General features: G+C 38.9%; 2 protein-coding genes across 4 annotated transcripts; one reads left to right on the forward strand and one right to left on the reverse strand.

The window, feature by feature from the left end:
* Positions 1-1,282: 1,282 nt before the first annotated feature.
* abhd4 (abhydrolase domain containing 4, N-acyl phospholipase B) lies at positions 1,283-7,011 on the reverse strand. 3 transcript variants are annotated; one of them, XM_078264739.1, is made up of 9 exons: positions 6,825-7,011; positions 6,216-6,271; positions 5,806-5,900; positions 5,022-5,126; positions 4,624-4,912; positions 2,673-2,860; positions 2,479-2,590; positions 2,174-2,360; positions 1,283-1,974 (listed from the first exon to the last, which is right to left on the reverse strand). In XM_078264739.1, exons 3-9 carry the CDS (start codon positions 5,843-5,845, stop codon positions 1,885-1,887), a joined length of 1,011 nt encoding a protein of 336 aa, XP_078120865.1. In that variant the 5' UTR covers positions 5,846-5,900; positions 6,216-6,271; positions 6,825-7,011; the 3' UTR covers positions 1,283-1,884. The 3 variants fall into 3 exon arrangements, with proteins under 3 accessions (XP_078120865.1, XP_078120863.1, XP_078120864.1); XM_078264737.1 differs by having other exon boundaries at positions 6,216-6,342; XM_078264738.1 differs by lacking the exon at positions 6,216-6,271.
* Positions 7,012-7,567: 556 nt separating this feature from the next.
* On the forward strand, positions 7,568-12,333 carry dad1 (defender against cell death 1). The gene is made up of 3 exons (XM_078264743.1): positions 7,568-7,883; positions 10,458-10,633; positions 12,110-12,333. Exons 1-2 carry the CDS (start codon positions 7,673-7,675, stop codon positions 10,586-10,588), a joined length of 342 nt encoding a protein of 113 aa, XP_078120869.1. The 5' UTR covers positions 7,568-7,672; the 3' UTR covers positions 10,589-10,633; positions 12,110-12,333.
* Positions 12,334-13,710: the final 1,377 nt, after the last annotated feature.

The raw sequence follows: 13,710 nt of genomic DNA on the forward strand, positions 1-13,710 counted from the left end.
TGTTGTTCAAATTATAGCCTAAAACAGTATTGGGATGTTAACATTACAATGTATTTCTGAAATTTTTAATAGGACTGAAAATAAACTGACTATCAATGCCAAACTGGTAGCAGAGTTTGAAAACATATTCATAAAATATTCTGATACAAATAAAAACGCAGTAAAATGAGAGAATTATATATAATAGAATTAACATAAACCATAGTTAAAAATGTTTTCCCCAAAAACTCAAACTGTAAGTGAACTACTTGCTTACTAGAAGCAAATTATTTAAACAGCATTTGTATAGAAAGGATTGTATCCCAAGCTTTTTGATCCATATAAGCAGTTGATCACTGTAACTGTGATCACTATAAGAGGTTTCCACTGTTGAATATTTCTTCAACCACTGATAGGGTGATGATAGAGTATAACAAAATAAACTGGAACATGATATCCTGCAGTTTAAAGTGCTCATATTATGCTCATTTTCAGGTTCATAACTGTATTTAGAGGTTGTACCAGAATAGGTTTATGTGGATTCATTTTCAGAAAACACCTTGCTGCAGCTCCTCTTTTCACCCTGTGTGTTGAGCTCTCTGTTTTAGCTACAGTGAGGCATCTTTCTGTACCATCTTTGTTGGGAGTCACACATGCGCATTATAACGTGTGTTACAAATTGACGAGCGTTCGTCACGGAAGTAAAGGCTGGACTACAATAGAGCTGTTTGGAGCAGTTTGTGAACAGTGTTTTCTGTTGGAGATGGTAAGTCCCTTTGGGGTTAACTTTGGGCTTTTTCACTTTGTAAACCTATAATGTGCACAAAAAAGATATATAACACAATAAAGGAAATGGAAAAAGCCAAAAAGCATAATATGAGCACTTTAAGCACAGGCAGCAGTGGCGGAATGTAATCAAAGGTTCTTTATTTGAGTATTTTCTTTTATGATACGTCTCATTTTTTCAGAGAGAAATATTGGTGCCTATCTCTTACTCCACTATGTTTATCGATAGCTATAGTTTGCGTACTAAATAAACTAACATTATGTAAAATAGTAAAATTAGCTACACCTCGACCAGTTGCAACAATAAAAAAGCCTTCATAACTAGAACTTTTTATTGTATATTTTACTAGCAATATTTGTGTGCTTTTACATATACAATATTTTTAATGCAGGCCTTAACACTACCCATTTCCACTGCTGACAGACAGAAGTGTGAAGCCCCTGTAAAACTAATAAGAATTTCCACTTGGTACTGACCTCTACTGGTTGGGCCACAAAGTTGATCTCTACAGTAGCAGTTTGTCAAATAAGCTTTTATTGTTTTCAAGGTATAAAATACAAACAGCTGTTTGATACAGGGAAAAATATTTTAAACAAATGCAGGGATCAATGAAGAAATATCTCATACAGTACTTAATGGTCCATGTCAGGCACATAAACAGTGTGAATCAGTAGCCATGTGGCTGCTTGGTAACACATAAACCCAATGCATCCAGAGTGGTGTGCGTGTCTCACTTAGTCACTTATAACAATTGGCAACATAATTTAGCATTGCATTAAGAAGATCAATGATTACTCTGTATGACAAATACAATTATGTTATAAATAAATCATTTACTAACAATCCTAAATTGAAAAAACAAACATCAGCTTACAAATGACTAGAGAACTTTACTACAATAATATCAATAACCTGTTACTATGACAACAGGATTTAGAACAAAATAACATTCAAACTCATGTTGAGCTACAACATGATGTCTTGATATGCCCCAACACAAAACCACCCAGCATGATCCACAGGCAAAGGTTACAGCTCTAAAAGCGCCATGAATTGACAGCCCTTTCACACACACGTACACACACACACACGCACACACACACACACACACACACACATCAGTTAACAGAGTTACATACATTTTCTACCACTCTGTTGAACTCCTCTGGTTGATCAGCATACACATGGTGAGAAGCATCATCTATCAGCTGCACAGTGGAAAAATCAGGAAATAAAGATAACACAAACAGTCAGCAATCATACAGTACAACGTGAAGAAGAAATTTAATTTAATTGGAGCTAATTTAAATGGAATTAAAATTATACTAATTTAAAGCTGAACTGCACCGTTTAGACTCCTAATTGGATAATATCTTCCTCATGACTCTGCTCTGCATCTGTACTCACCAGCACTTTGGTGTGGGCCTGGTCCCTAATCTGAGCCACTTTGTCCCCAGATGAGCTGCCCACCCAGGATTGTGCTCCATACAACATGGTGAGGGGCATAGAGGGGGGCAGCTGGTGAACCCGCTGAAGCATGGGCCTCTTGGCCCAGCCCAGAGACTCTGACATGGCTCGGAAACCCACCTCACCACTGGGAGGAGGAGGAAAGGAAATAAAAAGGCGTTAGGAGACTGGTCAGCTTTTTAAAAGGCATTATGCTCCGTTATTAAAAATGTGATGAAGTGATGCAAGTGTTACCTTGGTCTTACCTCGGGGTTTGTGCATTACAGTGGTAAATGTATTGCGTCATAGTGTCATCCTCAAACAGATCTTCAAATTTCCTTTTGAAATCAGGACGGAACCTGTTCACCAAGCCCGGACCTGAATCGATGACATACTGTATGAGTGGAAAGAGTTATAATGTAGCACAGCATAATATTCAATAAACAACAACATATCTTACCCCATGGGCCTGCTGCTCTAATGACAGCCAGTGGGTTGAAAAGGGAAACCACTGCTGCAATAGCTTTTACCCAGCGTGGAAGGGGTGGCCTCTTCCCCACTTCTGTCCCCTGTCCTTGACCCTCTTGGGTTTGTGTCTCGGGTCGCTCAGGGAAACCCCAGGGGTCCACCAGGATAAGATGTGACACTCTGCATGCGGAGAGCAGAATACATAATATATTATAATAACTTTGTATCAACTGGCATTTATTTGACATCGTCCTATGCACAGCACACAGTGGTGTGCATTGCTTTCTTTTTGGATACTACCACTAGGAGGCGCCAACATCAGGACTTGTCTAATTTTACACACATCGGCTGTAGGTAACAATTTTTGATTGTTTGGTCTGTTAACTACAGTCTAGACAACACGGAGATATGATGACACGAAAAAGTGCAAACCTGATAATACTAATAATAAATTAGCTTTCTTGCTGAGAATTAAATAAGAAGATTGATACCACTCTCTTGTATATCTGTATGGAAAAATAAAGCTACAGCTAGCAGCCAATTAGCTTAGCTTAGCGTAAAGAATGGAAACAGAGGAAAAAGCTAGCCTGGCTCAGTCCAAAGCTAATGAAATCTGCCTACTACGCACTCTTACTAATTGACACTTTACATCTTGTTTGTTTAATCTGTACAAAAGCCGAAGTGTAAAAGTGACAAGTTATGGAGGGTTAATGTTCTGGGCTATTTCTTGGCACAGTCACTTCCTGGAGTCTTGTCATCACTGTGACGTTGCTAAGCAACCAGCAGAGACTCCTAGATGTGACAGCACCTGGCCTAGAAATAGCCCTGCAGGCCAGATCCAGGCTAGCTGTTTCCCCTTGTTTCCCGCCTTTGTGCTAAACTAAGCTCACTGGCCGCTGGTGGTAGTTCCATAGTAACCATGCAAACACGAGAGTGGTATCTAACTCTCGGCAAAAAGGTGAATAATATCCCAAAATGGCAAACTATTCCCTTAAGAGCATGACGTTTTTATTATGTTGCTAGCACCTGTATTAAGTAACAAACTTTAAAAGAACTAAACCATACATATTCTACAATTGGCAAAACAACCACAGCATAAATTACTGTGGATTTTCCTGGAGGCTGTGGAAAATTATTAGTGCCAATAAAGATCATATCTGAATAGCAAGAATTTAAATTTGATACATTCATTCCAAACAACTGAAATGAATATACAATATAGGGCTGCACGATATTAGGAAAACATCTAATTGCGATTATTTTGACCGATATTGCGATTGCGATATGATTCACGATATTGGAGGGAATGATCATGTTTGTATCATTTATTCTCATTTTCATTGAAATATATATATTAAAAAATGATTATAGTGTGATTTTTGCCAGGATCTGTACCAAACAAAGATGTTTTTTCTTTAGTCTGTAGGAAACGATTTGTAGGCCGGGACATCTCTGCAGCACCACAATACTTTATTTTAGAATGGTTTGACACATATTTGCCTTTAACAAATATCACCCCCCCGCCCCTCCTCCCCCGTGCGATTTGGATATTGCACTAGTCCATATTGCGATTTCGATAGGATTGCGATTATTGTGCAGCCCTAATACAATGGATTCCTTAAATACATGTATTAAACAATATTTTGTCAGGTATAAATACTGTAGCAACTGGAACAATAGTGTGACACTGAATTTGATTACTGATTTTTCTGACTGAAATTCAGTTTTACTAAATTTGAATCAGGTTAATTCTCAACATGACATATTCATTGTTCACTATTCAAATACAAGCTCTGCCTTCACTAATGTCTTTCCAAAATACATGACTTACTGAAGTCCTTTATTCTCAAACAAAACACTCAATCACTGCCAGCTGTAGTGTATTCTGTTCTGCAGCTGCCCCTCATCTGAAGCTTTACATGATGTCCCATTAGTATTATTACCTAGAAGGGTACTGGATAGCATAGGAGGTAGCCAGGTACCCCCCAAGACTGTGTCCCAGCAGAATCATGTTCTCCAGGCCTACAGACTGTCTCCACTGCTCAATAGAGTCAACAAACTGTTCCTCTGCCTTGGCAGCATCTGAGGGGAAGGGAGGCCTGGAGCTCCTACCGAAGCCCAGGAGGTCAAAGGCGTAAACAGGCCGTGACCGACTCAGCGTGTCCATGTTCCTGATCCACAGGCCCACCCCTCCTCCAAAGCCGTGGACCATCACAAGGGGAGTCTTGTGGGCTAGAGGAAAAAGAGCATGACATACATGAGTCTTATAATGCATACAGCACTCTGGAATTACAGCGGTTGTCTCCAAATAAACAAACTAAGACTGAGAGGAGGGTTGTACCCTGTTCTGCAGGTTTGCGCACCGCCTTGTTGGTGAGGGTCAGAGTCCATATTCGATCCTGGTTTGGCAGGGTCACAAACCGAGCCCATAGGTCATTCTGAATACCTGTTGTAACCAGACATAGAGGAGAAATGATCAGTAAACCCTCACTGTGGTTCTGTGTTAGTTGTATAGCTAGTAGTCTATAGCCACGATGTTCCACTTCTGGGATTGCTCCCGGTGCCGCCAGAAATTCCACCGGATGTCCGTTACCTTCTGCTTTCGTTGTGTTGGCATTATAAACTCTGAGCGATTTATGAGGACTATGGTTAACTGCTCCTAAAATCTCTGCAGGGTAAATCGAGACAACTAGCTAGACTATCTGCCAAATCTGAGTTTTCTTTTGCACGACTAAAACAACTTTTGAACGAGCACGTTCCACCAAAACAAGTTCCTTCCCGAGGCTATTTTGCAGAGGCACCGTGGCTCCGCACGGCGCTTAGCCCTGCCCAAGACGACTGTGATTGGTTTAAAGAAATGCCAATAAACCAAAGCACGTTCTTGTCCCATCCGAAATGCTGTGTGGACTAGCCAGACCCTTCTCCGCAGCGCTGTGGAGGAGGGTCTGGCAATGCGAGACTATATAGCTAGTGACATAACAGTGTCATTTTACATTTGCAGAAGCTCATATAGATATTTCATGAAGAGTTAGCAGCCATTTATACATCATTAAAAGTATTTAGCTACATTTATATTACTTTATTGTGGTTTAAAAATCTGCGACTATATGTCAAAACATTCTTACAAGCAAGAATCTTGGACTCTGTAGTTTTTAAAAGGGACATGGAGGTTGGACGCCAGGAAGGCCACCAGCTCCAGACTGAAGTCACAGAACTTGGCCTAACACGAGGGAAACAAAGAACGAAGAGATAGTAGGTAGTACAGGAATTACTCGATACATGCTGAATGTACCATACTAACAGGTTTAAGTCAGTGTTATCATTGTTTGTATAGACCAAACCCACCCAGGAGTGTCACATTTTACAGCCACCATGCTGTCAATCAAACCCACAGCAGCAGTGATGTATTGGTCAATATTTATCATGATTACCTCTGACCTTTTAAGAGTAATTTAAATTTCAGGAAGTTTACTGTGCCATGCGTAGAGTCAACATGCATTTAAAATATGCCGAGTCACCCGGTCAACTGGCTCACCTTGGAGTGTCACTCACAGCTGCTCTTCTCTCCGGTAAATGCAAATTTAAAAAGACCTGTTTGACATGAGTGGCAGACCAAGACATCCCATTCAATCACTAGCCACTCCTGTGTGGGGTCCTGGTTACTAATAAAAAAATAAATAATAATAATAATATTCCTACAGTACTGATTCTGGAAGTTAAAGTGAGCCAGTGTTAGACAACAACTTTGTGATCACTGATTTTACATTTTTATTAACTCACTATTCATGTCAGATAAGCTACTGGTAACAGCAGTTGTGTTATATTAAAACAGGTGATTACATTTATAAAATGTTGTAATTTAGAAAAGATTGTAATTAAGTGTAATGTCATATGGATATAACACATATAAGTTTAAGAACATGTATATTTTATATGCAAATTGAGATTGGTACAATGATATAGCACTCTAGTTAAGTATCGTAGGCTACTACACAGATCCCAATACATGCCTTAAAGGGGAACAGGACACAATAAACACATTCAGTTTTTAATTTGTTTAATTTTAGCTAGCATGTGATGTAATCAGCCCAGCGGTGTGCTGAAGGAGGTTGTACCAGACTGTTAATCTATCTGAGTTACTTACTCTGTTTCGCAATCGGTCTGTATCGGAGCTGTGTGTGTTGTAGCAGGCTCCATTGGTTAACTACATTCAGTTACATCAAGTTAAGAGGTTGACAACACGGCTCTCTGTATCTGCTTTGAAATTTACACCTCTGTGTCTGTAGGCTAGTTTCTGATGTTTTATAAGTCGTTTATAGATCAGCTGACCGTATACAAAGATGGTCTATTGTGAAGATGCGTCAACGGTCAGCTATAAGCATAACTCGCTTTTTTTTCCTTTTTTTTTTTTTTTACAGTCATTAATCAATAATCTTCCATCTAATACAAAGTCTGACGGGCCGTTCACAGTAAAAAAACAAATACAAACGAATATTCGCACTGCGTGAATTTGGCAATGGGAGAACTATTAGCCAATTGGACGGGCAAGTACACGTATTATTGTAGTGTAATGTTATTGCTGTTGTGTGTGTGTGTTCTTTTTGTGAATTGATAATTGGTGAAATTCAAAACTGCAAAAGCTTAACTTGCGGGTGACTGTGATTCAAACATTAGGCACTGGGGCCATTCGGATCCAAGAAAATTGGTGAGACTCGAGTAGGTAGTTAACACAGCCGCACCTCGAAATACTGGCAGAGTAAATCATCTTTCCAAATTTTACACCTCTTTGTCGTACGGTGGGCGGCGCTAAGGATTATTTCCTACTGACACGGGCCCTTTGCTTCTCTTTCCGAACGACGGAATCGGAATATATTCTTTGTAACACCAAGGCCGCTTCCGGTTGACGAGGACACGTCACTCATTCGCTTGAGGAAGTGGACCTTTGCAAAAGTCGCTCATTGACCTCATTTGTACAGATAAGACGGCAAAATCATGTCGAATTCAGTCATATCGGTTATTTCTCGGTTTCTAGAGGAGTACACCACCACGACGCCCAACAAGCTGAAAGTGGTGGATGCCTATTTGCTGTACATCTTGTTGACAGGAGCGCTGCAGTTCCTCTACTGTCTGCTCGTTGGCACCTTCCCCTTCAATAGCTTTCTGTCGGGCTTCATCTCATGTGTGGGCGCTTTCATTCTCGGAGGTAAATACTAATTCAGTTAAATGTTGTTATGCCTTGCCAATGAATTATACAATGCTTCAGTTTCGAGGGTTTCAGTCAGTCACTGGACTTCTGGCCCATTAGTGAACCTGTGTGTGCAGACACAAGTTAGCTAACCATGCTAACATCCCATGGCTGGAGTTGTAAATTATACAGCATGCACAATAAGTATGGACATCTTCACCTACTCAATTAGAATAAAAAAAGTACACTCAGTTGACATATTAGGCACACCTAGCTACAAGTTATCTGGTCTAATAACGTTACAAAAGCCCTGCAATAAGCCAATTCATGAAGGTTATACTATTAAGTTTTGTTAAAACGTTTGTAGGAAGGTGTTGATTCAACTTCGTGGTTTTAGTTTGTGGTTTTACTGAATTGTGTGACGTTATAATTAGAGGTGTTTTATCCACCCAGTCTCATCAGACTAAATAATAACAAACATCTTAGTGTCATAAAATGGATCATAATGCAATAAAACAAACTCATCACAAACCATACAGCCTCCAAAATGACCATACAGCTGATTGAACACCTCTCCACAGCAGTTTTAAGAAGCACATTATAACCCTTTGTTGCATTAAAACGCATCCGTCTTAGCTAGGTGTGCAGAATAAACTGGCTACTGGTAGGGCACAATATATCGTTTTTTTTTATTTTTTATAAATCATCATAGCGATATCAACTGGCGCAATATGGCAAAAGGCTGTAACATATCGCCAAAGACACGCTTTTTTTTCCTGTTGCATTTTTTTGTTTATTTGAAAGAAAAATATCAGTAGAAAACTGCCCTTTAAAATGTAACCCTCATTCTTTTTTTAGTTTTATAGTCAATTCAGTGTTCAATTTGTCCAATAAAATGTTGGAAAGGATTTCCTTTTCATTTGTTCTAAATTCAACAAGCAGCAGAACTGATAACTTTAATATCCGTTTATCGCAAATATCATTATCACGATATTCAACAACGTTACCGAATATCGCATATTTTCCTCATATCGTGCAGCCCTAGCTACTGGGTGTACCTTAGCACTTTCAGAATCCATTGTATTCCCATAGTGGAGGACAGAGAAAACCCTGTTACTCAGAGCTCATATTGACATAACTACATGAGTAAACAATAAAATGGGTGAGATTGAGCAGTTGGGTTGATATGATGATCATGACCTGCATGATTCATCTATTTAAATTGATCATTTGTCTCTAAAATCTCAGAGATAATGAAAAATAGCCTATCACAACCCAAAGATATTCAGTTTACTTTACAGTGATGGAAAATAGAGAACCAGCGATTGTTTAGCATACGTTAGTGATAAATAACAAACTATTATCATTAATTCATAGATTTCTTTTTCTGTCTGTTGACAAATCGATTGGTTGTCTAAACCCTACTGCACCGTAATATCAATTTATGTCAATTTTACATTTTCTAGTAATATTTCTTAAAGGTGCCCTGCCACACGTATTTCATTACTTTGTGGTAATGTCTGAAGTTCTACCATTTCTGTGGAAAAAAATGCCTTGGTTACCTTGTTTCAAGCCATTCTAGCGTGGTATAGGAAGACTCAGCTCGATTTGTGCCTGTTCTCATTAATATTCAACGAGCTAAGTTGCTTGACTCTGATTGGCTAACATACAGCCAATGAGAGCCTGGCTATCAGCATCCTTTACCCAGCGCAACTGGGCGAGCTCATGAATAGTAATGAGCTCAGGCAACGCCACGTCAGACTGACCAGCTTTTGTAATTGGCCTGATTTCTCCGCTTATTTCTCTTCAGTGGCTAGAGCTGACAGAGGAGGTAGCAGTTCATTTTCACATTCACAACATAACACAAACACACATGGACCTAACACATTTCAAAAAATACAAGTAAAAATGGTGTGGCAGGGCACCTTTTAATGTTTCAGAATTGTTTGAGTATTTAAAATGTGGTTATCAGTTTGAAAAAAACATCACAACGTGCACAATGTTGTTATACAATCAAATTGTGGCTCCAATGAGGAAGAAGTTTTAATATTGACCGCCTACATAGCTCTAGGGAGAATGAATCAAACTCCATTACTGACAACATTACAAGTCCCATTACCTCCGCCAAGGCTCTGTTTGTCTGTGTGTCAGCAGGATTCTGTCAGTGGCGGAAAAACTACTGGCCCGACTTCATGAAACTTAGTGGAAGGGTGTAGCATGGGCCAAGAAAGAACCCATTTAAATAAAATGTATTGACGGAGGTCTGCGCTCTCCGAGCGCCCTTCAAATTCCGTTGTTTCAGGGTTTTTTTTCATGTTCAGACTTACAGATACACCATGAATCTTGAATTCAGATCCACCTCTGTAATGTAATGTAACCATAGGAACAATGGCAGAGCTTTATTTTCAGTTCAAAAATCTAACTTTTCTATATAAGCGCTGAAGTTGATAGATTTCTAAGTTGAACAATTAATAAATGAAAACCTTTTTCTTTTTTACCAATAATGAAAATATTTGTTCATAATGTTATTTATGGGTCTAAAGTGTGTAAACAAAACCAACTGAATCCTCTGTCTTTTGCTTTTTTTCTCAGTGTGTCTTCGTATCCAGATCAACCCACAGAACAAAGGAGACTTCCTGTCCATCTCCCCAGAGAGAGCCTTCGCTGACTTCCTATTCGCTCACACCGTCCTCCATCTGGTTGTGATGAACTTCATTGGTTGAAACAGATGTGAATCTGACTCACAGTGTCCCCCCCTCTCTCAGAAGGTGCATATTTCACACATGCATTTCTTATTTCAAGAGTTAGGGCTGATCGATTATGAAAAAAAAGTCATAATGACGATTATTTTGGTCAATATTGAAATCACGGTTATTTAACACGATTACTCATGACTTTTTGACGGTTATTTAACACGATTACGCATGACTTTTTGGAAAGATTGTTGCAATTACTGAATTTCAAAAAACAACAGTGAAAACACCTTGAACTTTGAACTTTGTTTTTCATTCAGAAGATTATTTTGCACGTTACATTTTGCATGTACACTCTTAGATAAGAGTGTACATGCAAAATGTAACGTGCAAAATCGTTTTTTTTTCTCAATTACTCTGTTTTTGTGATCATTAGCAGCCAAAATCGTTGATTTATTGCACAGCCCTATTAGGAGTTTTTATAGTTAGATTCCAAAATGCAATTTTTGCTTTGTCACAGTCTAGTTCAAACCAAAATGGAGATATTCACGTTTGTTTTTTTATTTATTTGTTGATATTTGACACAACACATGCCACATCAGTCATCCTATTATATTCTGTAGTTAGTTTTCCTTCCAGCTGAACGCCTAAAGCTGCTCAAAGTAAGACCATTCTGCAGCTGTTGATTACGACTACCTCCCTGTTTGAGTGAGTTCTCCCATATCAAGTAGCAACTAGTACGTTTTGGAGCCACTAGTCAATTAATTAGGCCTGAACCTGCTGGAGAACATTCTGGACAAAGGTATATCCTGTTTATTCCCAAAAGAAAAAATGTCACCTTTTTTATTTTTTACAGGCAAGTCATTAAGAACCGGTTCTTATTTACAATGGCGGTCTGACAGTGGCATAGCCACTTAGGGAAAGGGAAGAATGATTTGCTCTCTAAATCTCGATTGTATGAGACGAGTGCACAGGAAGAGTAGAAAATAACCTCCCGCACACTGCTAACTTGGAAAAATAAATGTACTTAAGCCGTTTCGGTGCTAGACCTTGAGTTTGTTTGCAATATTCTGTTTATTGAAATGCTTTAAAACAGGACTGGCCAAGGTCATAAATGCCACATAGTTAAAAGAATGTGTTTTTTATGTGTTTTATACCGTTGGTATCGTTTTGAAAAAATCTCTCTGGAAGCTGATGTGTGTGAGATACACATTAGTGTCCATAGTGTAGAGTCTCTCAACAGGCAATAAATACTAGATTTTATTAACTCCAATGATGTTTATGTGAGCTTTTACACAGATGTCTGCTTTATTATTATTGGTTTATGCTTGGAAAACAAGAAATATATCATTATCCTTTGGGTGCTCTATGGAGAGATCCATGATAGCACATAGGATTACATAGTATTGCTTTTGTTTTGCTAGAAAACCATGTTATTGGATGTTTAGACTTGGTAAGGGCATACAGCTCTTGCTTCTCTTATTTTTAAATTAATAACTACTCCCATAACCTCAATGTCACTAACCCAACCACCTTTTTTCTTTTTCATAGATAAGGACAAGAGAAGATCCGCTTCAAGACATGATGCTACATCTACTTTTGTGCCACTGAGTCACATCCCACCATCAACACTGAATTAGTTGCATGATTTTCTTACAGATAATGATTGATTTCTTGCATTTTTTTTTAAATTTTTTTTTTTTATATACATTAAAAATTTGTAAAGCATTCCCCTCTGCACCGAGAAGAAAAAATAAAAACAACTGAAATGGTGACCTGGAGAATAATGAAGCCGTTCTTGAATGAAACACATTTAGTTTTGACAAAAGACTTGTTTTAAATAATCTAAATATATGCATCTTTTGAATGCATGATATTCTCTAAATGAGTATGGACAGGTAATGTACAAATGTATTAAGTCATGAAAAAAGTTAACGGGGCCATACGGTCCCACTTCTTATATTTGAACATACAAAATTGTTTCTATTAAAGAATTAGAGTACAGGAAACAATGTACCCTGCTAACCCCACGTTATTAGGGAGATATCAATATAATCTTATTACAGCTTAAAATATATGACTTTTTACATCAGAGTTTGGAGAAGCTGCATGCTACATTTGGAGTTGGCTACAGAGAAACAAATATAAAAAAAAAAAAAAACTTAGCGAACATTGCTAGGAAAGGGCTCCATCCCTTGTAGAATGTTTTTTTTTTTTTTTAACCCCACATGTTGCATCTTTTTTTTTTTTTAAGTTGATGAACTCATGAGAATAAGAGTGAGCGCGTGCAGCAGGTTAGTCTATATCGACGACGTTTTATTTTCCGGGATTGTTCCGGTGCTGCCATAACCTGACTCCGCCAGATGGATTGCTTCGCATTTGCTCGGCATATCCATCTGGGAACTTTCCGTTGGAGAACTTTTGGGAAGGTGCGAAAATACTGGTTAGCTGATTGGATAAACCATCTGTCTATCACTAACCTGACTCCGCCAGATAGCTCGCGAGATCAGGACGGTCTCACGAGGCTAATTTTCTTCACGACTAGCGGAGCCAGTTGATCAGAATCAGAAAGGGTTTTATTGCCAAGTACGTTTTTTAACACATAAAAGGAATTTGTTTTGGTGTTGTTGGTGCACGTCACACATTCTTTAGATTGAATATTAAACAATATAAGTATATTTACACAGTATGTATTAAGTTAAAAATAAAGATATAAATAAAAAATAAAGATCAAAGAGCATTACAGCAGAGAGAGAACAGTGGCATGAAGGTGGAGAGTCAGGGTGGTTTCCGGGCCTTGTTAATAAGGCTAGTGGTGGAGGGGAAAAAGCTGTTCATGTGACGTGAGGTTTTGGTCCTGATGGATCTCAGCCTCCTGCCAGAGGAGAGTGTCTCAAAGAGTTCGGGTGTGTCCGGGGTGGGAGGGGTCGGCCATAATCTTTCCAGCACGCTTCAGAGTCCTGGTGGCGTACAGGTCCTGGAGCGGCGGCAGATTGCAGCCAATCACCTTCTCTGCTGACCGAATGACACGCTGCAGTCTGCCCTTGTCCTTGGCAGTGCTAGCAGCGTACCAGATGGTGATGGAGGATGTGAGGATGGACATGGATATAGCAACTCTTGCCGAAACCAGTCGGGAGAAGAGCAAAAACATC

This window comes from Sander vitreus, chromosome 12, assembly GCF_031162955.1.
Source record: "Sander vitreus isolate 19-12246 chromosome 12, sanVit1, whole genome shotgun sequence".
NCBI lineage: Eukaryota > Metazoa > Chordata > Actinopteri > Perciformes > Percidae > Sander > Sander vitreus.